Raw genomic sequence first — 24,252 nt, 5'->3', positions numbered from 1 at the left:
AGATAGGCGTATTTGCTAATTTATTGACTTTTATGACGTTCAATTGATACGTACGTTACCTACTCCCATGTCAAAGATTTTGCACTCCTATGAATAGGAAATTGCTGTTGATAGTAATGCAGGGCTAAATGTGCACAGTTCACCTAAACACGCATTGGTTTGCAGGGACTCACTTCCATGTTCATGACACTTTGTGACATAGGACCTTGGAGGGAAGTAAAATTGGTTAATATATTTTTGTATTTTTAAACAGGTTATTGTACTAGTATTACCAGGTTGGCATTATTATTCAGTGGCAGAGTTGATTAAATACTTTACAGCATTACTATGCTGTTTCAGATAGGGAGCATCGTCCCGGAAGAATGCCCCTGACCTGTATAGGCTCTTCGTGAGGGCAGATACATGTTGGTTAATCGAGACTGAGCCATTAACTATCACATCTTGTCTAGACGACAATAAAAGACCCACTCATTTATCTATTCCTCAGACATATTTCAGCAGATGTTGAATATCGACGGTAAAACATCAATCAAGCATCCCCCTGGTCACGTAGTCTATAGTACAACCAGATCCCAGGCCCTCCACCTGCCCGGACATAACTACCAAAAGCCTCCCACACCCCCCCCATATTATTTACATACTCGAGGATAAACTTGAGATACCCAACAAAATGCTTTTGAATGTCTGGGGAAAAAAAACAAAACTCGGAGTACCTCTGGCTTGTCTCCAGTCTGAGTATAAAAACAAACCCCAGTGTCATCAACTTTTGGCACTTACTGGGGAGTAGTCTGAAAGTGTGCAAAGGTTTGCATGCCGGTCACCCATAATCTCATGTCCTGGATGGCCATTCAGTAATCAAGCCTGTGTCATGTATTCTGGACTGCAGGATAAAAGTACCCTTTTTTAGCAGCATTTGTTGATGTCTCAACATCTGACGTTTTTGTTTCACATAGGTGCCTTAAGCCCAAAAAAGCACGTTTGATGCAATCCTGGATGTGTCATGTAGTCTTGTAGGTGCACTGTTGTGGAGAGATTTCATTTGCACACCTCCATTTGTATAAAGAACCATACCCCGCTGAGAATCAAAACCATGGTTGTCAGTCTTTAGGCCATACCAGTTAACTATTGTAATCTGCTCTCAAAAATAAACCTCAAAGTATAACATCTGCCCCATTTGGCAGTGCATGAACCAACAGTAAAGTGACACCTTTATTGAATATAATGGCAACCCTGTGAGCATATGTGGAGAAAGACACTGCGCAAAGTGAGTCCCATCTATTAGCAAAGTCGATTGCAGAATGAGGGATGTCAAAATTCGTCTCTTGTAATAGTCTGATGCTGACTTTGTAGTTCTCCAAGAAGGGGAGCACCTGATGCGATTTCCTGGGGTTTGCAAGTCCTCCAACATTCCAGGCCAGGCAGAACCAGTTGGTATAGGTATAAGAGTGGGTTCAACTTCTAGCAAGGGTAAGACGTAAAGGCATAGCATGCCTAGAACACTGCATAAGGTCATAGCCGCATATTTAGGTATTGGCAGCATAACTTCACCAAGAGCATTCCCCTAGATTGTAGTGAGGAGAAACCCTGTTTTCAGTCAGTTCAGTCATCTGAGAAGATAACAACCTTAAGTCTCACTCTTTGCAAGTGATACTACCACTTGGAGGTTTGGTTGAACTCACTCACGGAAGACCAAGTAACTCATGCTGGTATTAGCAAAGTCAGATTGGAACCTGGTCTCTCTTCAGAGCTTTGTGTAATTGGAGTTCCAGGGAGCTGCATAAGGCTCAGGAAGCAACACCGATTCTGGCAGAACCGCCCTACAGACTCCTTGGTTTGATTGGAGTACGCACTTTGGCTTGAGTGTGAGCCCTTCACCGATCCTAGTAGAGCTTTGGTACTGTACATTCCACTTTTGTTTATCAGTCAGTTGATGTCCATTCCATGATGTCCTTTTATGGACTTCCCATTCAAAGAAGTTTGAAAACTTGAGCTCCTAGAGGCCTCTTTGGCCTTGGGATTCTTGCCATATTCAGCTGTAAATGATGGGATGGGTACAGATTCTGGAATTAAGAGGGCAGTATCACTTTTCCTATTGGAACATAATTATCTGTTTGCAGAGTGTTCAGTTGGTGGTGTTGGAGTATATATTTTAATTGGCTTAAGCACATTTTTATGGTAGAAGTAGCTTAATTATCTACTTTTACTTTGAATTGTACTATGAATCCCCTCATTTAGTTATTTTATGGTTCAGTAGTATGGGCGCATCTGTAAAATGTTTATAGGATTTATTTTTTTATTACATGTGGTGAGGGGCTGGTGGAGTAGTGATTGGCATTGGTCCATCTTTTGTGTTGTAGAATTGTGGATTAGTGTTTGGGGAGGGACTTGGGTGTTAATTTGCATCTCAGTGAGTGAACAAATAATGTTCTGTCATCTCCTGTACAAGTCCTGTTGAAAAACATTCTTTCATCCCTTTAAATCTTTAGATCATCCCCAAAGGCTCTGCTGCACACAGTTCTGACCATGAGGCATACCCAAAACAGCTTGCGGGCCCAGTCTGCGGTCCCTAGTGGGGTAAAGCCTGGAATTGTACGGCAGCAACAGCATGCGCGGGTTGTTGGAGCGCGGATCTCGCGAATCCCTGAGAGAGGGGATGCCCCAGCTACCAAGCACAAGAGTGTGCGCCACACCCACTTGAACTTGCAGCCAGAGGAGCGCCAGGCCTTCTTCATGCTCTTGGGTGAGTCCTTTGAGTTGGAATCCAGTGGCTTCTTCCTTGCCCCCCTGCATTAATTTGGGGTGGGATTGGGGGGGGGGGGGGGGGGTGAAGGGTTCAGTTGGTGTCATATAGTTGGGATTAACCTATTGACAGATGTGCCTTGGAAGTGCTGGTGGAGCATAACATGACTACCTAACACTATTATGTGTTCTTGGTATAGTGAGTGGTTGAAGGGGGGGGGGGGGGGGAGGTGTGGTGTGTGTGTGTGTGTGTGTGTGTGTGTGTCCCCTCCCCCTCCTAGCCCCTGAACGTTCCTGGCAGCCAAGTCCATGTTTAAGGGTGTGGGCGGGTAAAACTGGTTGAGCTCAAGACTGAGCACACCACTGATGGTAATTTGCAAACTAACCTCTTGTAGCTTGGGTTTAACTATGGTCCCATCAGTGACTTCACATGTGAGGCAGGATTTCCAATTCCATAATATTGGGATACTGTGGATTTAAGTTTCAGTGAACACTTGTCTGCATTTAAATCCATTGCATGTTAGTGTCTGGAAGTGTTGCTGGCTTGTTGGTGAATGGTGACAATATAGTGAGTGCCCATATGACAAACCAACGTTGCTTCAAGTAGTGTTCTGTTTTGGCTAACTTTTTTTTTCATTGCAGAAAATGACTTGATACAGGAGTTCCTGTCTATGGATGCTTGCCACAAGATTTCTGATAAGGTACTACTTTTTACATGCAATGTGATGTTTATTCTAAAACTCTTTGCTTTGAAGGGTTTGTTACCTATAAACCCTGCTTCCAAAGACCAGGTCGCGTTGTTTGATAGTGGGGACCTCGAGGTACAACACTGCACGTTTTGATTGTCCTTCAAGATAAAGATCTGCCAAGTGATATAATTGGTCACCTGCCTTTCATGGCACAGTTCATCTTTACCCTGCTCGATGCATCTCCCCCATTCACCGATAAGTGTAGAGCAGAGTGTAGCGATTGGGTAGGGCACTAGGCGAGGTTTTGTAATTTAGGGGTTACTCTTCTTGCTTAGAATTGAGTATTTTGGTATTGGAACATATTTTACCTCTGCCGTTTAACCCCTTCGCTGCCAGGTCTTTTGTTGGCTATTTGGACTCCTGGTGGGAACATGGGCCAGACGAGCTGGTGTCTCACACCGCGACCATGGCAGCGGGCAAGACCAACTCATCCAGGGCACCCAGAGGGTTAAGAGCTTAACTAGTTGCAAATATAGGCACTGATTCTCGAAGATGATCCTAAGGTAAGCTAGAAGTCACACATGCGATGGCTTATTACAGCAGTGGTCTGTTTAGTAATTCTGTTGAGTGCTGGAGCTTTTTATGCAGACTAATGGGTTCTCTCTGTGCATCTAGTCACCAACAATCCTGCAGTAGTAAAAGGTGTTTTATTGAATCAAACCTCAACTGTCCTACCTGACTACTTTCCACACCTTGTCATTTTTTTCACAATCGTTGTGGCTAGTTCGGGCCAACTGTAACCTGCTGCTTGTGCTGAGCAATTTCTCATCGTTACCCTGCTCGTTGCCTCCCCTCCCCCCAATTCAACAGTAAAAGGGTAGAGCAGAGTCTACCTATTAGGGCTCTAGACAAGGTTTTGTAATTTAGGGGTTACTCTTCTCGATTAGAATCGATTATATTGGTATTGAACGTATTTTACCTCTGCTTTTTAAGAGCCTAACTAGCTGTGAATATGCCTGCAGCATGTGCTGTGGGCACATGTAAGTTTCAGTATTTACCTTGTTTGTTATTTACAGCAGCTTACCAGCATACCTTTTGCTAGTGTTTGTATAATAAGCCTCTGGTACATGTCTACACCATGTATGCCTTAAATGCGCAAAGTCCCTCAAACCATCTGGTGTGATTGGAGAACAAAGCTGACCATTATCCCATAGGAGATGTTTTGCAGCATTGAGATTTGGCCAAGCTACCCTTGGTTTACTGCTGCAAAACACACCCTCTTCAGGCATTGTTCCAAGTGGTGTTTAGTTGCTAATAATAACGAACTGGTGCTACAGAATGATAGTAACTCCCATGACTGTCCAATTACCTGATCACTTTAAGCTAAGCAGCTCGTTTAGAGTCTGCTTGACCTTGGTAGCTGAGGGCATTTTAGGAACTGGTGTCCTATCGACTCTAAAGACCATTCTGTTCCTTAGTTGTCTTTTACTCGCCATGTGCCTTGGTCAGTCCTTATCTGACATGGGTTAGTAGCGATCTGCATGCAGTAATGGTCCAGAGTTCAGCCCTGTATGTTTTCTGCCCTTGACGTTGTGACACTCACTTGCAAGAAAGTCTAGAATCATTGCTTTCTTTCACTTATTATATTGTCAGCACCCAAAAAGCATTCACCAAGCAGGCAACACTACAGTGTTCATAAAAAATTGTGAATATTCAGTAAGTATTACTTTTAAACAAGAGATTGTCCAGAAACATTGTTTCTTCTAGAGCTAAACATTTGTGCGTTGAAGGTTAGCTAACCAAGTTACCCTGAGGTACAAACCCTGGGCTGTTGCTATGCCAATTCCAGCACTAGCTGTCTAGTCACCTCGAGCCCAAACACTAGCTTCTCACCGCCTTATGTGGATGGCTGTCAATCACCTGCTCTGTAGTGCTTCACTCTGGCACTTGGCCTATATTTTTTAGACGTTGCCTAATATTCCCTCAACCCTCTGCTTAATTTTTGAGAAGCCATGGTGATGGAGAGGAATGCCTGACTTGAGGAAAAATGTGGAAAAGGAACTTTGCCTGTAATTGGTCTTAGGTATGCAGTGTTGTGAATTCTACTGAGTCCAGGATGCCTGTTTGCAGGAACAGCACAAGGCATGGTACAGCAAAAGAACCAGAAAGCAGTATGATGGGATGCAGCAGGTTGGAGTGGTTTTTCAAAACGTGGGTTATTTGATCCTGGTATGATCAAAGGGAATTATATTAATAAAGAAGTCCATTAAGTTCTAAGGAACCGTAAGATGTGAGGCAGTAGTGCATTACATGAGATGCGCCCAAGATGTTAGGAAAAGGCTAGGCAATGTAATACTCACACCTCTGCAAGAGCCATGATAGAACCTCTGCAGAATAACTGCCCTCACAGAAGGGTTAGCCACTTTGTAATAAGAGGTCTGCAATCGTCTGCTTCTTGAATGCAATCTTCACTTCCCTCCAATCTATCATGAAAACTCGCAAGATGTGGCCTCGTTGGCCAGTAATCATTGGCTTCTGCCTCTATAGTAATCCAAGCAGAAAGCAAAGAAACTTGTAGTTTTGCAGTGAGCTGGTATTTTTATTAACATGTCTTCTGCCCTATTTAAGTGTATATGCACATAATGAAAGGTTGTCCACTGGACTAGCTTATGTATATACAGCAATATGGAAATTGACAATGCCCAGTAACCTTTTACTTTTGTCACCTGATAGGAAATAACCTTGAGTGTAGGGGGAAAGGAATGGTTGGATCTGCTTGTTCCTTTCTGGGTACTGCAAACATCCTAATGAAGCAGCCCAGTGTTTTCAGTCTATCTCATTGATGTTTGATGTCCGACATAGGTTGGGCCGGAGATAGATTTCCTAGCCCTTCCATGGACAATCAAGGGATCAGAGTAGTCCAAGTAAAATTAAAACCACATGGGCACATACTCACAACTAGGCAAGGGGGGGTTTAGCTGTCTATTAGGGAAAATTTACCACCCTCAAACATTTCTGAATGCTAGTCATGAGTCCTGGGTGGTGGGACTTACGATGTTGTTTGTAATCAGAATTCTCTGCATGGGTCAAATCAGTTTAAAACAACTTCCTTCATTCCAGTGACAGTTCTGAAATGTGTGGAGGTACAACAAAACCTCCTATTCCCACATTTCTAACTAGTAAAACACTACCTTACTCATTGGTGGACCTTTTCATAAATGACAGAAAATGGCCAAATATCAATGTATGAGACCAGTATGGTCTTCACATGGTCTTGTTTGGCCTACTGCATGGGACAAATCGGCTACAATCACATGTGAGGTGCAGTTTTTTTTTATCTGATCTGCAGGGAACAGATATGTTTAACCATTTGCTTTGACTTTTCAGTCACAAGAAGTTGTGGGTTTTTAACCCATCTTTTGACATTTGCAGGTGATTTTGGTAATGTATTGAAAATTCTGCAAGCCAAATGAGCATGAATCTGCCTTTGTCTCTAGTTGCCAGAAATGTTTGGATATGGTAGGTTCCACTGTGTACTGGATGACCCTTGGCTCAAATAACTCACAGCAAAAAATCTCTCAGTTAAGAAGCATTCCTTGGTACCGAGTGTGTGGAACTCCCTTAAACCCATGTAAAACCCTAACAAAAGACAGAGGAATACAGATTTAGGCCAAGCCTTTAGTGAGAGGGATAGGTTTTGTTTATGGAAGACTGACAAACTATCAAGTATTTAGGGGAAAACTTGATTCTGAGAAATGTCTTGCTCAGCACGTTCTCCTGGCCAGTTATTCAGAGTGAGGATGGTTTGGGCCCCCACCAATAGAAAGTATTAAGTAGTTATATAAAACAATTGGTTCTCGCGTAGGGGATTTCCATGTATAGTCATAAGTGTTGAATATTCCCCGCCCGCCTGCGGGGACCCTGGAGCACTTTTTCCAATATAACTTAAGTGTCCATGTTCGCCTTACTTCAGAAAGGCCTGCCAAGTCACTTAAGAATGTTCCTATGCAGCCTATAGGAAGGGCTACAGTGTTCAAACTTCATTCAGTTTGTCCTTGAAGTAAATGCATTAAAATGCCTGAACAAATTAATATAATTTTTCAGAAAAATTCCTTCACAAACTTTTTTTATATCCGAAAACCCCTATGAAGGAGTGCAGAGCAGTGTAGCCCATAGGCTGCCACTAGTAATGAAGAAAAAGGAGACTGTGCATTTTAAGAACAGCCAGTCCTCCAGTATCCCATCATGCCTAGAGAGAGGCAGTTACGTCAGTTCTTTTTTCTGGCACCTGCTGACAGGACCCTGGAGTATTGAGCTCGACCTCTTTAGGTTTTTTTTCCTTCAAAAATATAGAAAAACTTTGAGAGAAAATGCTTCATTCGACGTCTTTTGACATTCTCTTGGATCTTGAAGTTTTCTGACAAGATTTAAGGCTTTTTTACACAAAAAAACCTTCCTTGTTCGACAAATGCCCAAAATGTGGCAGAAAAAAGGCCAAAACAGGCCCTCATGAGGTCCGCATCATTTGTCTACCGTCGTCACACACCTGCCTCCTGTAACATCTGGAAGACATTCTCCAGGCACACATTGTGTGACAGAGAAGATTCGCCTTCAAGGGAGAGCAGAGAGAAGACGCCAAGGAACCAGTGGGACTTCTGAGCGAGGGGAAGGTCAGTCTTCCACCAGGGCTCATACCTCGGCCTCCAGTGGTCGTGGAAGGTCTGAGAGGCGTTCCTCAGGGCGAAAACGCTATTGGTCCGGTAGACATCGAAGATCGACGTCGAGGAGGTACGGTGCCGACATGCTCGCTGTCGAAGTCCGGCTTGACGTCGTATAGGAGTCGCCGTTAGACGTCCAGGCACCGCACGACGTCGAAGACCCCACGACTTCGAGGAGCAGAGGTAAACGTCGACGTCATGGGTCGAGGTCCCGCATAGTGTCGATGTCGAGGAGCCCATCGACGTCGGAGACACAAGCGAAGAAGAATTTACTCTTCCTCAGAGCGATCTACTTCGGTAGTGCTGCTTCCCTCATCGCCTTCTACTCGTGCATCTCCTCATGCCTCTCCTCCACCAGATCTGATGCCAACTTCACCTCAGGCACAGACACCGCGGCCTATGGGTCAGGAGTTACCACAACCGGCACCGCTTCCAGTGCCTCAAGTACCGATTAGTGTCCCAACAAGACCGCGCTCTACATCATGCCACCGTTCACGTCATGGCCATGATTCATCCCGCTCAAGATCTCACAGCAGATCTAGACATAGATCAAGTTCAAGGGGTCATGAGAGTCGTGGTCTACTACCAGAGATTACTCCCCTACCTTATCGGACTCACCCCCACCTCGGTCCTCACCGGTTGATATTAATAACTTCCATGAAGTGCAGGTCTGAGGTGCGTCAAAACGAAACATTCCGATGGTTGCCCCTACACCATCTTTGTCGGTCATCTTTGAAACTCAACAGCGTACAGCCGCCAGATCTTTACTACCCCTAATACCTGGCCTCTTAGAGCCTGCTATGGAAGTTTTCCTCACGCCAGCTACGACAAGACCTGCACCATCTAAACTGCAGAAAAAGTATTGTCCTCCTGAGCAAGATCCTGTCTTTTTGCGTTCCGACCCTCCACCAGACTCAGTGGTTATATTGGTGTCTCGCAAAGCTCACGCTACCTCTCCGTCATCCACCTCTCCTCTGGATAAAGAGTAAAAGGCTGGATTCAACAGGCCGTAAAGTCTGCAGTTCGGCTGCATCATCTACGAAGAATGCAAGCGCCACAGCCCTTTTGGGCAGGTACGATAGATCCATATTACAGTTCGCAGAGCATCTCCTGAGAGATCGGAGAGGATTTCTTGGAAATAGCCAAGGAGGGTGCTATGGTATCCAATCAGATCATCAGTGCGATGGCGGACGCGTCTTTACACTCAGCGCATTCTTATTGTCATGGTGTGACACACAGAAGACATTTATGGCTGCGGCTTAAGTCATTGAAGCCGGATGCTCAGCAACGAATTATAAATCTGCCATTTTCAGGCTCCACCTTATTTGGATCCCATGCAGATGATGAAATGGCAAGGATGAAGGCTGAGGTGGACACATTAAAAGAAGTGGGTCTGGACAAACCTAAGGCGCAATGTCGGTCCTTCCGACCTTTCCAACGCCGCTACACCATGCAGAGGGTTCAAACCCCTCAATGGGCCCCTACAAGATCTCACCAGCAGTACCAACGAGCCTATCAGCCTCAGCATAAAGCACAGAGAGGACGATCGACCCATCAGTCCACTTAGAGTACCTGACAACCTACGACCTCAAAACCCTGAATTTCCTCCCCCCAACTTCGTTAACCACTCCGGGTGGGGGGGGGTGGAGAAGCGCACCAATTGCTTGGTAGAGTGGCAAAGAATTACAACAGATGCTTGGGTCTTAACCATTCTACAGAATGGATATTGTCTCAGGTTTTCCACACCGCCTCGGCCATTCCGCCAAAACCCTCAACTGCGCACCTCGACCTCTTAAAGGCGGAAGTTTCCATCCTCCTCAAAGAGCAGTGGAATCTGTTCCCCTCAACCAACAGAGGGTAGGGTATTTACTCCACATACTTTCTCATCCCAAAGAAGGACAAGAGGGAATTCAGACCCATTCTAGACCTCAAAATTGCCAACAAATGGGTCCGAAAGAAAACGTTCAGGATGCTATCCTTACACCAGATATATCTTCCGATTCAGCAAGGGGACTGGCTTTGCTCAGTGGATCTACACAATGCATATTTCCACATCCCCATTATGAAGAAGCATCGGAAATTCCTGAGGTTTGTGGTGGGTCAAGATCCCTTCCAATACAATGTCCTACCATTCAGTCTCAGGTCTGAACCCAGAACCTTTTCCAAGTACATGGAGGTGGTGGCAGCTCATCTCAGGAAAAATCGAATTTTCATATACCCGAATCGGGACGACTGGTTAATCAAAGCATCCACTTATGCAGAAGCCTAACTGCATTTCCAGATAACCTGCGAGCTCCTGTATCGGATAGGCCTTCATGTCAACTTTCACAAGTCGACAGTTCCTGTCCAGACGTTACACTACCTAGGAGCTACCATAGACACACTGCAAGCAAAAGTGTGTCCTTCGGAGGAACAACGCTTATCCATTCTCCAGAAGTGTCTGGCTCTCCATTCAATGCGTCATCCAACAGTGCGAACAGTCTCCTCACTTCTCAGCTCCATGGCATCCTGCGTCTTTGACACCCAACGCTCACCTCCACATGCGACCGCTTCAGGAATGCCTGGAGGACCAATGGAATCAACTGTCGGAACTGGGAAGACCAACTTAGTCTGTCCACCAATGCAATCAGATCTCTAACTTGGTGGTGCTCGCCAGCCAATTTCCTAAAGGGGTTGCCATTCCGTGCACAGCCTCCAACGCAGACTATTGTGACAGATCCCTCTCTCCTCAGATGGGGAGCTCATATGGATCACCTGCAAATACAATGTCGATGGTCTCACAAGGACTCATTGTACCACATCAATCTCCTAGAGCTACGGGCGGTACACCTATCTCTCCAGGTAATTCTCCCCTCAATCACCATCGACAACTTGGTGGTACACAGACAGACAATACCACTACTATGTACTATCTGAACAGGCAAGAGGGCACCAGATCCAGAGTCTTGTCTCGAGTCCCTGTCAATATGGCCCTGGCTCCTAGCCAGGAAATTGAGCATAATGGCAACCCACCTTCCAGGGGTTCAGATTATGCAAGCAGATTCCCTCAGCAGAGTTCTAGAAGAGAACCATGAGTGGGTACTCCATGAAGATGTCACTCGAGACTTTCCGTTTGTGGGGCACACCTTCTATCAACCTCTTCGCCACAGAAGAAAACAGGAAATGCCGTGACTTAGCCACCAGGTTTTACCACCCAGAATCGCTGGGGAATGCTCTGTGGATAGACTGGTCCAATAAATTTCTGTATGCCTTTCCACCAATTCCGCTGATCCCAGCAGTCGTCCTCACACTCTTGATGTCAGCCACGATGATCCTCATTGCACCAGAGTGGCCGAGACAGTGGTGGTTCCTGGATCTCCTTCACCGATCACTCCGGCCACACCTCAAGCTACCCGGCAGACCGGACCTTCGGACGAAGTTAGGAGGACAAATGAGACCTCTCAATCTCCTCCTTGAATTTGGCAGCATGGCTCCTGAGTTAGTCCAGTATGGTCATCTAAACCTTCCACAGGATTGTATGGAAATCCTAAAGGAGGCGAAGTGGCCATCTACTCGTTCAGCCTACTCCAAGTGGAAAAGATTCTGCATCTGGCGTTCCTCTAAGGGGATAGACCCTACATCTTGCAAGGAAGATGTCATTCTCCCTTACTTGTTACAATTGGCACAATCTGGCCTGCAACTTTCTTCAATAAAAGATCATTTGGGAGCTTTGACTGCTTATAGGAAAACTCCTTCGCAAACCTCCTTTCTTCAGAATTCCAGTTATCAAAGATTTCCTAGAGGGGTTAAAGAAGGTCTTTCCGCCAGTTAGGCGCCCTTCTCCACCATGGGAACTTAATGTGGTCCTTTCACGTCTAATGCAACATCCATTCAAACCCATACACCAGGCATCTCTCCAACACCTCACTTGGAAGACGGCCTTTCTAGTGGCAATCACTTCAACACGAAGGGTTTGCGAAATCCAGGCCCTCTGCACGGGCCTTACACAGTATTTCACTCCTCTAAAGTAGTCCTATGAACACATCCTAAATTTCTACCCAAGGTTATATCCGACTTTCACATCAACCAGTCGATTTCCTTACCTACTTTCTTTCCAAACCCTTCTACCCCAGCAGAGAGAGCTCCCCATTCTCTAGATGTTAAGAGGGGGGTGAAAATGTATCTAGATAAGACCAATCACCTACAGAGAACTTCACAACTGTTTGCTAATTATGGTACAGTCCGTACCGGTTTAGCCGCCTCCAAGCAATCCATATCGAGATGGATAGTCTCCTGTATTTTACTTTGCTATCAACTAGCTAAGAAAACCCTACAGGGTAAACCAAAAGCACATTCCACCAGAGGCAAGTCTGCAACGACTGCTTTATTGCGGAATGTTCCATTAGCAGAAATTTATAAAGCTGCGACTTTGAGATCTGTTCACACCTTTACTAAACATTGCCTTGACTCATGCTAGGGCAGATGCTCAAGTAGGACAGGCTTCTCTTAGGAACCTCTTTGCTTGAGAAAATATTCTGACTACTCTATCTGCTCCTCAGCATGTTATGGGATGGGCTTGCTATTCTATTAAACGCTTATGACTATACATGGAAATCCCCTATGAGAGAAGGTATAGTTTCTTACCTTTAACTCCAGTTCTCTCGTAGGGCTGTTTCCATGATCCTCATAAGCAACCCTCCCACCTCCCCGGTGGAGCAGATAAATTGCTTTATTAGGTTATTCATTATCAGCTAAAAACTACCTGCAAAAAGAACTGAGGTAACTGCCTCTCTCTAGGCATGAAGGGATACTGGAGGACTGGCTGCTCTTAAAGGCACAGTCTCCTTTTTCTTCATTACTAATGGCAGCCTATGGGCTACACTGCTCTGCACTCCTTCATAGGGGTTTTCTGATATAAAAATGTTTGTGAAGGAATTTTTCTGAAATTTTATATTCATTTGTTCAGGCATTCTAATGCATTTACTTCAAGGACAAACTGAATGAAGAAGTTTGAACACTGTAGCCCTTCCTATAGGCTGCATAGGAACATTCTTAAGTGGCTTGGCAGGCCTTTCTGAAGTAAGGCGAACATGGACACTTAAGAAGTTATATTGGAAAAAGTGCTCCGGGGTCCCTGCAGGTGGGCAGGGAATATTCAACGCTTATGCCTATCATGGAAATGCCCCTACGAGAGAACTGGAGTTACAGGTAAGAGACTATACCTTATGGTACTCTTCCATGGTTCACGGGTAATAAGTGACCACAGGATGGGTATCATAAACTGGCATTTAATTTGCAGATGCTTTACAAAATGCACTGTACCTAATGTATTACCTGTGTGCAACCTGAAACCATAAACCCTTATTTGGTAGCTGCCACTCTGACCTCAGCGAACAATTATTGGTGAGGCTTTTGGCATAATTAGCAGGAAAATGCTCCTGTGTTTGGAGACTGCAGGGAATTAACCATGTTTTGTAGGGAAAAATTGCTAAAAATGAGACATGTAAACATTTCAGTGTTCTCCTGGCCAACCACAGCATATGTATTACTTAATCTGTACAGAATTGGCTAATATAGTCTTATACTTTGCGTACAGTCCAGAGTTTGATCTCCTCAAATTAACAGTTAAGTGTAAAGAGTGATTCACCATATTGTACTCTCTCCCTGTTTTAGATAATTGATTGTGCAGATTCCAATCCATTGGAGAACACACGTCTAACATTTCCGGATTTCGAACGTTCAGGACATTTACTTGTTTAGTGCTCCAGAGTCATTAGCAAAATGGAAACAAGTGTTTAGCAAATTTGTAACTTTTGGCAAATGTTGGTGTTGGCTTCCATGATGCTCGAAGCTCTTGGAGGGGAAAAACATGGTAGAATACCTCTCCTCCTTAGTGAACTCCTGTTAGGTTTACAACCTGACTTGTACTTTTGCTGTTCTCCTTATAAACACCACAGGAAGTGTTCGTTTTTCACTTTCTGTATTTGTGACCGTCCTCTTTAAGTAGCTTTCTTTCTGATGGTTTGCAGTAAATTAGATTTTCTTTAACAAATATTCAGTTGTCTTTATTGCTTTTTAGTAGGTTTTCAATTTTCTAAAGTGCTCTGAAGGTAGTTTATCCATTCAATGTCAGTGTCTTATGTTTGGCACCTGGCTGAAGTACTAGCAATAGTCTATCCTAGGGTGGCCACCTCATTTTGTATGATCACCAGCACAGTTTCCAGGCCTGAGCTTTCAAGTTGATAGAATACATTATAGATGATGTGGTTTCCACTAAGTTAGAAAGCCACACCAAATACAAGTGGTTAGCCCAGAACTGGAAATAAAATCCGTAATGACACGTATTGAGGTGGTCACACTAGACTCTCCCAGACTATCTTTTTGTAGGATCTAAACAAATCCACTTGTTATTGATTGCCTTATTATGGTGCTTGTTTTGATATAGAGTAGTCTTCTGTGATGACATCCCTACCTCTGGGAAAAACTGAATAGATTGGCCAAACAAGATTTAAATACTATTTTCATTTTTGTGTGCAGTATCTTCTAGCCATGGTTTTGACTTACTTCAAACGTGCTGCCTTGTGCGCTGCTGACTACTCAAGGATGAATTTCTTCCTGGCATTGTAAGTATCTAAAGTTTTGTATACCTGCTTGGGCATTTGGGGAGTCCGGGAGTGAAGTAACTTGCAAAGTTGTTAACAACTGCTTGAAAAACAATTTTAACTTTTAACTAGACTGATCTAGGTAAGATTGCTTCTTTCTACATGCCCCTTCAGATCCCCTTTCTGCAGTCTTGGGGCGGCATTTGGTTTGAAATCTGCCACTACCTCGGAGAACTTGGCCTCAGAATACTTTAGACACTGAGTTCTACTTAAGAACGTCTGTCCCTGCCTTTAATCAGAACGCTTGCTTCATAGTCTGTTTCACATGTGGTGACTGTAGGAAAGTACCATCTTGCCTGGCATGTTACCCCCCTATTTCACTGTATATATGTTGTTTTAGTCTGTCACTGGGACCCTGCCAGGCAGGGCCCGGGTGCTCATAAGTATGTGCCCTGTATGTGTTCCCTGTGTGGTGCCTAACTGTCTCACTGAGGCTCTGCTAACCAGAACCTCAGTGGTTATGCGCTCTCTGCTTTCCAAATTTGTCACTAACCGGCTAGTGACTAAATTTACCAATTCACATTGGCATACTGGTACACCCATATAATTCCCTAGTATATGGTACTGAGGTACCCAGGGTATTGGGGTTCCAGGAAATCCCTATGGGCTGCAGCGTTTCTTTTGCCACCCATAGGGAGCTCTGACAATTCTTACACAGGCCTGCCAGTGCAGCCTGAATGAAATAACGTCCACGTTATTTCACAGCCATTTACCACTGCACTTAAGTAACTTATAAGTCACCTATATGTCTAACCTTCACCTGGTGAAGGTTGGGTGCAAAGTTACTTAGTGTGTGGGCATCCTGGCACTAGCCAAGGTTCCCCCCCATCGTTCAGGGCAAATTCCCTGGACTTTGTGAGTGCGGGGACACCATTACACACGTGCACTGTACATAGGCCACTACCTATGTACAGCATCACAATGGTAACTCCAAACATAGCCATGTAACATGTCTAAGATCATGGAATTGTCACGCCAATGCCATTCTGGCATTGGGGAGACAATTCCATGATCCCCCCTGGTCTCTAGCACAGAACCCGATTACTGCCAAACTGCCTTTCCGGGATCTCCACTGCAGCTGCTGCCAACCCCTCAGACAGGTTTCTGCCCTCCTGGGGTTAGGCAGCCCTGGCCCAGGAAGGAAGAACAAAGGATTTCCTTTGAGAGAGGGTGTTGCACCCTCTCCCTTTGGAAATAGGTGTAAAGGCTGGGGAGGAGTAGCCTCCCCCAGCCTCTGGAAATGCTTTAATGGGCACTGATGGTGCCCATCTCTGCATAAGCCAGTCTACACTGGTTTAGGGATCCCCAGCCCTGCTCTGGCGCGAAACTGGACAAAGGAAAAGGGAGTGACCACTCCCCTGACCGCACCTCCCAGGGGAGGTGCCCAGAGCTCCTCCAGTGTGTCCCAGACTGCTGCCATCTTGGAAACAGAGGTGTCTGTGGCACACTGGACTGCTGAGTGGTTAGTGCCAGCAGGTGACGTCAAAGACTCCTTCTAATAGGCTCTTACCTCGCTTGGCAGCCAATCATTCTTCCTAGGTAGCCAAACCTCCTTTTCTGGCTGCTTAGGGTCTCTGCTTTGGGGATCTCACCAGATAACAAATGCAAGAGCTCATCAGAGCTCCTCTGCATCTCCCTCTTCACCTTCTGCCAAAGGATCGACCGCTGACTGCCCAGGACGCCTGCAAAACTGCAACACAGTAGCAAGACGACTACTAGCAACCATGTATCGCTTCATCCTGCAGGCTTTCTCGACTGTTTCCAGGTGGTGCATGCTCTGGGGGTAGCCTGCCTCCTCTTTGCACCAGGAGCTCTGAAGAAATCTCCTGTGGGTCGACGGAATCTTCCCCCTGCAACCGCAGGCACCAAAAGACTGCATCACTGGTCCTCTGGGTCCCCTCTCAGCACGACGCGCGTGGTCCCTATAACTCAGCAACTCTGTCAGAGTGACTCTTCAGTCCAAGTTTGGTGGAGGTAAGTCCTTGCCTCCCCACGCTAGACTGCATTGCTGGGTACCGCGTGATTTGCAGCTGCTCTGGCTCCCGTGCACTCTTCCAGGATTTCCTTTGTGCACAGCCAAGCCTGGGTCCCCGACATTCGAACCTGCAGTGCACAACCTTCGAGTTGTCCTCCGGCATCGTGGGACTCCCTTCTGTGACTTCGCATGGACTCCGGTTCACTCTTCTTCCAAGTGCCTGTTCAGGTACTTCTGTGGGTGCTGCCTGCTTCTGTGAGTGCTCCCTGGCTTGCTGGGCGCCCTCTGTCTCCTCCTCCTCCAAGTGGCGACTTCCCGGTCCCTCCTGGGCCACAGCAGCACCCAAAAACCTCTACTGCGACCCTTGCAGCTAGCAAGGCTTGTTTGCTGTCTTTCTGCGTGGGATCACCTCTGCAAGCTTCATCGCGACGTGGGACATCCATCCTCCAAAGGGAAGTTCCTAGTCCTCTTCTGTCTTGCAGAACTCCAAGCTTCTTCCATCCGGTGGCAGCCTTTGCACTCTCAGCTGGCAGCTCCCTTGAACCTTCAGCTGGCATTTCCTGGGCTCCTGCCCACGCTGGACACTGTTGCGACTATTGGACTTGGTCCCCTTGTCTTACAGGTACTCGGGTCCGGAAATCCTCTGTTGTTGCATTGCTGGTCTTCCTTGCAGAAACCCCCTATCACGACTTCTGTGCTCTCTGGGGGTAGTAGGTGCACTCTACACCTACCTTTCAGGGTCTTGGGGTGGGCTATTTTTCGAACCCTCACTGTTTTCTTACAGTCCCAGCGACCCTCTACAAGCTCACATAGGTTTGGGGTCCATTCGTGGTTCGCATTCCACTTTTGGAGTATATGGTTTGTGTTGCCCCTATACCTATGTGCTCCTATTGCAATCTACTGTAATTCTACACTGCTTGCATTACTTTTCTTGCTATTACTTAAGTTTGGGTTGTGTACATATATTTTGTGTATATAACTTATCCTCATACAGAGGGTACTCACTGAGATACGTTTGGCATATTGTCATAAAAATAAAGTACCTTTATTTTTAGTAGTTCTGTGTATTGTTTTCTTATGATATTGTGCATATGACACCAGTGGTATAGTAGGAGCTTTACATGTCTCCTAGTTCTGCCTAAGCTGCTTTGCCATAGCTACCTTCTATCAGCCTAAGCTGCTAGAAACACCTTCTACACTAATAAGGGATAACTGGACCTGGCACAAGGTGTAAGTACCTTTGTTACCCACTACATGCCAGGCCAGCCTCCTACAGTGACTGATTTCCCCTGTTCAACTATCATAGCTTCAACTTGTGCAACCCATCTCCACTACTGCAACATAGACATTGAGCAAGGACAGCAGAAAGATTTTGGGAAACTGAACTAAGACCGGTGATTCTGTAACCTTTAGAGTTCTCATGGAGCAGTGTTATCTGGTAAAGCCACATCTATGATTTGAAGGGCTCAAGACATAAGTGATTGTACCCCCAACTGCCATTATCACAATCTTGCATTGCTGAGAAGTTTTGCAACTAGATTCGTGATCTTTGGTGTCTCAAAGATGTGCCAAAGGGTAGTCTGTCATTCCATAAGTACAAAGTGTCTGTCCAGCTCTCCTCCATATAATTACTTGTGCAATTCAATGAGCTTGATGGGGATTGTTTCTGAATACCAGTTCAAGTTTTCTCTGATCCTTTTTTTAAATTTATTTCTACAAGCCTTTTTGTGAAGTCATAACTGCTAAATGGAGGAAAGGTGGGCAACAGGAGGCCTGGAAACTGATACAAGCTCATTTAAGAGATTAGTGGAGTAATACAGGCTGCCTTTATTACATAAGAATGTTTGCTTTAATAAAAAAAAGTGTAACTGGAGTTTGAAGGTGGAGTCTAATAGGAAGAGGGCTTCAATACAATATTTTTTATTAAGCCCTATGAGTTTAATTCAGTTGTAGATGAGCTGGAACACTTCAGTTTAACATTCCTAAAGCACGTGTAGTTTAGTTGAGCAGGTATGCAGTGCCTTATTATGAGGTTCTGTACTTAAAAGTTACATGTCCATTTCTGTGCATACTACTGAGTTATTGTTTGGGTAGGCTGTGAGATGCACTGAAATCTTGCGTTGGTTCTCACTTCCTGGAGTCTGCGTCTCGGAGCAGGTTTTATGTAGCCTTCTCAGTAGATTCAGGCACATTCTTGGCAACCTGAGTCACGTGACTGAGTTTGTAGATGTTGAAATAGTATATGCATGCCTTAAACATAGCTCTCATTTTCAAACCAGTTATCTGCCGAAAAGGCACAATTGTACAGAGCATAAAGGCTGCTGGGCAATAACCTTGGCATCAGTAATAACTTTAGGGGCAGAAAACGTACGCACTTGAAGGATTTTTGAGTTCCTCATTTTAAATGTTGTAGAAAGTCTTATTGGAAATGACCTGAAAGATGGTCAGTGGAGGACAATTTACGGAAGCTTTCAAAGCGAGGGCCGTAATTTGCCAGGGTTGTTAGCTCTCCGCTTTTCTCTTCCTGCTGGACACGGACTTGATCATGAAGACGTGCACAGCAAGGAGAAGAAATGGGATCCAATGGACACCTTGAATGCAGTTCAACGATCCTGATTTTTGTAGACTACATGGCTTTAATCTCCTATACTGATGTGCAGATGCAAGAGTAGACTCCCACAGTGGCAGCCACAGGAGCGCAGCTTGGCCTCAACATTCACAGGGGCAAGAAACAAGATCTTAAAGGCTAACACGGCCAGCGCAACTGAAGTCACTCTTGCAAGCAATGCACTATAATAGGTTGAGGCCTTCACCAACCTGGGCAGTATCGTGGACAAGCTGGGTGGCCCAAACGGTGACATGAGGGCACAAATATGCAAAGGATGGGAGCTAACGATCTGGAGCGCCATGTGTGAGAAAGTAGCCTCTTTCTAGCCTTGTTACCCCCACTTTTGGCCTGTTTGTGAGTGTATGTCAGGGTGTTTTCACTGTCTCACTGGGATCCTGCCAGCCAGGGCCCAGTGATCATAGTGAAAACCCTATGTTTTCAGTGTGTTTGTGTCACTGGGACCCTGCTAGCCAGGACCCCAGTGCTCATAAGGTTGTGACCTATATGTATGGGTTCCCTGTGTGATGCCTAACTGTCTCACTGAGGCTCTGCTAACCAGAACCTCAGTGGTTATGCTCTCATTTCTTTCCAAATTGTCACGAACAGGCTAGTGACCAATTTCACCAATTTACATTGGCACACTGGAACACCCTTAATTCCCTAGTATATGGTACTGAGGTACCCAGGGTATTGTGGTTCCAGGAGATCCCTATGGGCTGCAGCATTTCTTTTGCCACCCATAGGGAGCTCTGACAATTCTTACACAGGCCTGCCACTGCAGCCTGAGAGAAATAACGTCCACGTTATTTCACAGCCATTTACCACTGCACTTAAGTAACTTATAAGTCACCTATATGTCTAACCTTTACCTGGTAAAGGTTAGGTGCAAAGTTACTTAGTGTGTGGGCACCCTGGCACTAGCCAAGGTGCCCCCACATTGTTCAGGGAAAATTCCCCGGACTTTGTGAGTGCGGGGACACCATTACAAGCGTGCACTACACATAGGTCAATACCTATGTGTAGCTTCACAATGGTAACTCCGAATATGGCCTTGTAACACGTCTATGATCATGGAATTGCCCCCTCTGTGCCATCCTGGCATTGTTGGCACAATCCCATGATCCCACAGGTCTGTAGCTCAGACCTGGGTACTGCCAAACTACCTTTCCTGGGGTTTCACTGCAGCTGCTGCCAACCCCTCAGACAGGTTTCTGCCCTCCTTGGGGTCCAGCCAGGCTTGGCCCAGGATGGCAGAACAAAGGACTTCCTCAGAGAGAGGGTGTTACACCCTCTCCCTTTGGAAAAAGGTGTCGGGGCTGGGGAGGAGTAGCCTCCCCCAGCCCCTGGAAATGCTTTCATGGGCACAGATGGTGCCCATTTCTGCATAAGCCAGTCTACACCGGTTCAGGGACCCCTCAGCCCTGCTCTGGCGCGGAACTGGACAAAGGAAAGGGGAGTGACCACTCCCCTGACCTGCACCTCCCCTGGGAGGTGCCCAGAGCTCCTCCAGTGTGCTCCAGACCTCTGCCATCTTGGAAACAGAGGTGCTGCTGGCACACTGGACTGCTCTGAGTGGCCAGGGCCAGCAGGTGATGTCAGACTTTCTGATAGGCTAGCAACACCTGAAGGAGCCTATCTTCTCTCCTAAGTAGCCAAACCCTCTTTTCTGGCTATTTAGGGTCTCTGCTTTGGGGATTTCCTTAGATAACGAATGCAAGAGCTCATCCGAGTTCCTCTGCATCTCTCTTCACCTTCTGCCAACGAATCGACTGCTGACCGCGCTGGAAACCTGCAAAACTGCAACAAAGTAGCAAAAACGACTACTGCAACTCTGTAACGCTGATCCTGCCGCCTTCTCGACTGCTTTCCTGGTGGTGCATGCTGTGGGGGTAGTCTGCCTCCTCTCTGCACTAGAAGCTCAGAAGAAATCTCCCGTGGGTCGACGGAATCGTCCCCCTGCAACCGCAGGCACCAAAGAACTGCATCACCGGTACCCTGGGTCTCCTCTCAGCACGACGAGCGAGGTCCCTTGAATCCAGCAACTCTGTCCAAGTGACTCCCACAGTCCAGTGACTCTTCAGTCCAAGTTTGGTGGAGGTAAGTCCTTGCCTCCCCACGCCAGACTGCATTGCTGGGAACCGCGACTTTTGCAGCTACTCCGGCCTCCGTGCACTTCCGGTGGAAATCCTTTGTGCACAGTCCAGCCTGGGTCCACGGCACTCTAACCTGCATTGCACGACCTCCTAAGTTGTCCTCCTGCGGCGTGGGACTCCTTTGTGCAACTTCAGGTGAGCACCGTTTCACTCCACTTCGTAGTGCCTGTTCCGGCACTCCTGCGGGTGCTGCCTGCTTCTGAGAGGGCTCCTTGTCTTGCTCGACGCCCCCTCTGTCCCCCAGACGCAATTGGCGACATCCTGGTCCCTCCTGGGCCACAGCAGCATCCGAAAACCCTAACCGCACGATTTGCAGCTAGCAAGGCTTGTTGGCGGTCTTTCTTCAGGAAAACACTTCTGCACGACTCTCCACGGCGTGGGGGATCCATCCTCCAAAGGGGAAGTCTCTAGCCCTTGTCGTTCCTGCAGAACCTTCAGCTTCTACTGTCCAGTAGCAGCTTCTTTGCATCCACAGCTGGCATTTTCTGGGCATCTGCCCATCTCCGACTTGCTTGTGACTTTTGGACTTGGCCCCCTTGTTCCACAGGTACCCTCTACTGGAAATCCATCGTTGTTGCATTGCTGGTTTGTGTCTTTCCTGCAAAATTCCCCTATCACGACTTCTATGTCCTTTGGGGAACTTTAGTGCACTTTGCACTCACTTTTCAGGGTCTTGGGGTGGGCTATTTTTCTAACCCTTACTATTTTCTAATAGTCCCAGCGACCCTCTACAAGGTCACATAGGTTTGGGGTCCATTCGTGGTTCGCATTCCACTTTTGGAGTACATGGTTTGTGTTGCCCCTATCCCTATGTGTCCCCATTGCATCCTATTGTAACTATACATTGTTTGCACTGTTTTCTAATACTATTACTGCATATTTTGGTATTGTGTACATCTATCTTGTGTATATTTGCTATCCTCATACTGAGGGTACTCACTGAGATACTTTTGGCATATTGTCATAAAAATAAAGTACCTTTATTTTTAGTATATCTGTGTATTGTGTTTTCTTATGATATTGTGCATATGACACTAGTGGTACTGTAGGAGCTTCACTCGTCTCCTAGTTCAGCCTAAGCTGCTCTGCTAAGCTACCATTATCTATCAGCCTACGCTGCTAGACACCCTATACACTAATAAGGGATAACTAGGCCTGGTGCAAGGTATAAGTACCCCTTGGTACTCACTACAAGCCAGTCCAGCCTCCTACACCATGGACGTTAAGTTGCAAGCTGAGGTCAGGCTTTTTTACATAAAGATGAAAATGGTCCTTCTGTATGGGGCAGAAACTTTGAGGACAACAGTGATCACCAACATAGTTCTGACTGTTCATCAACGCCTGTCAGAGGAAAACCCTCCAAATCCACTGGTCAAACACAATCAGCAACAACTTTCTATACCTATGGCAACAGACTTTCCAACTCGCTGCTCATGAAGAAATTGTGAAAGGATGCTGGGGCTGGATTGGTCACACCCAAAGCCCACCTAAAAGACCAACGAGCAAGCCCTCACCTGGAACCCTGAAGGAAGAGTAAGGCCAAAAACACCTGGCATAAAGTCCTCTGACTGCAAGGCAATAGGCTAAACTTGGAGTCAGATTGAAAGAAAAGCCCTGGACCAAGATGGCTGGAGAGTCCTGGTTGATGATCTATACCCCAGGAGGGCTAGCAGGTGTAAGCAAGAGCCATGCTGCTTTGTCAGCAAGACTAATGGCTATTGGTACAAATCCTCTCCTGTGTCATTAACTCGGTCTTGGATTAGTAAATACATTGGAAGCTATTCAGTCCTACTGGTTTGTAATGTCCCTAAACGCTGGGTTGTTTGCTAGCTGGTACTGTATTTGTAGCTTTAATAAAACAGTAAATTAACTTGTCACACATTATACTGATAACCTGGTACTGTAGTGAATTAACACTTGCTGCTTGGAATGTGAAAGAATACCTTCAAGTGCTGTCCTTTCCTCGTTTGGTGTCGCTAATGCCCTCATTGTTGCACCTGACTGGGGGTCCCATTTGCACATTTAACTGATTGATCCAATCATTTCTGTTCCTAAAATGCCTGCCTGAACATGTGGTCAAACTCTGAAAATAACTTCTTGCTAGCTTAGAAGTATCCCCTTGATTGTTCCATCCTTTCTTATCTTTGACTGGATCGTTGGCTCAGGAGAGCCTTCTTACTAGTTAAGTAAATAGTACAACTTCATATTGACTTTAATGGATACTCTAGTTTAGTTTTACTTGTTTTTTGATTTGTTTGAGTAGCTAAGGGATGATACATTCCCGCATCCCCCCCCCCAAAAAAAAAAATCTATCTTGGAGTTAATACATGTCCACTCCAGAAGATAATATTGGAAGTACATGTCACTCACTCAAGCAAAAAATACAGAAATGTAAAGCTGCACAAAATTGAATAATGTGACTAACTTGTATGTAATGCTACAACAGCGTCCACCATGGCCCCACAATGCACTGACTTACTGCACTGCTTCGATCCTGGAACATAGATTTTCAGTTCCACCAATTGATTTACTTTGTATTCCTGCTACGCTGACCAAATCTCATGATTTATCTCGGTGGTCTGTCGAAATTCTGTCTGACTCCTTTTGTATTTCTGAGCAATTAAAGCCTGAATAAAAGTAAACCTACAAGTTGTAATCTCTCAATCTGTGCTCTCCTGTCCAGTGTCTGCAGAGGTTTTAAATATTTTTGTTAGGATATAAGCGTATAA

At 45.8% G+C, this 24,252-nt stretch overlaps 1 protein-coding gene across 3 annotated transcripts in view; it reads left to right on the top strand.

Moving 5' to 3' along the window:
- SPDYC (speedy/RINGO cell cycle regulator family member C) overlaps positions 1-24,252 on the top strand; it is a 122,004-nt gene that overhangs the window by 31,673 nt on the left and 66,079 nt on the right. For all 3 annotated transcript variants that reach the window (XM_069208075.1, XM_069208077.1, XM_069208076.1), the window contains exons 2-4: positions 2,487-2,740; positions 3,382-3,440; positions 14,663-14,748. In XM_069208075.1, coding sequence (XP_069064176.1) covers positions 2,524-2,740; positions 3,382-3,440; positions 14,663-14,748 — 362 coding nt within the window. In that variant the 5' untranslated portion in view covers positions 2,487-2,523. The remainder of the gene's footprint in view (positions 1-2,486; positions 2,741-3,381; positions 3,441-14,662; positions 14,749-24,252) is intronic.

Source organism: Pleurodeles waltl, chromosome 9 (genome assembly GCF_031143425.1).
Source record: "Pleurodeles waltl isolate 20211129_DDA chromosome 9, aPleWal1.hap1.20221129, whole genome shotgun sequence".
Lineage (NCBI taxonomy): Eukaryota > Metazoa > Chordata > Amphibia > Caudata > Salamandridae > Pleurodeles > Pleurodeles waltl.
Note: the sequence above shows the minus strand (reverse complement) of the source record. Positions and strands in the feature narration are given on the sequence as shown.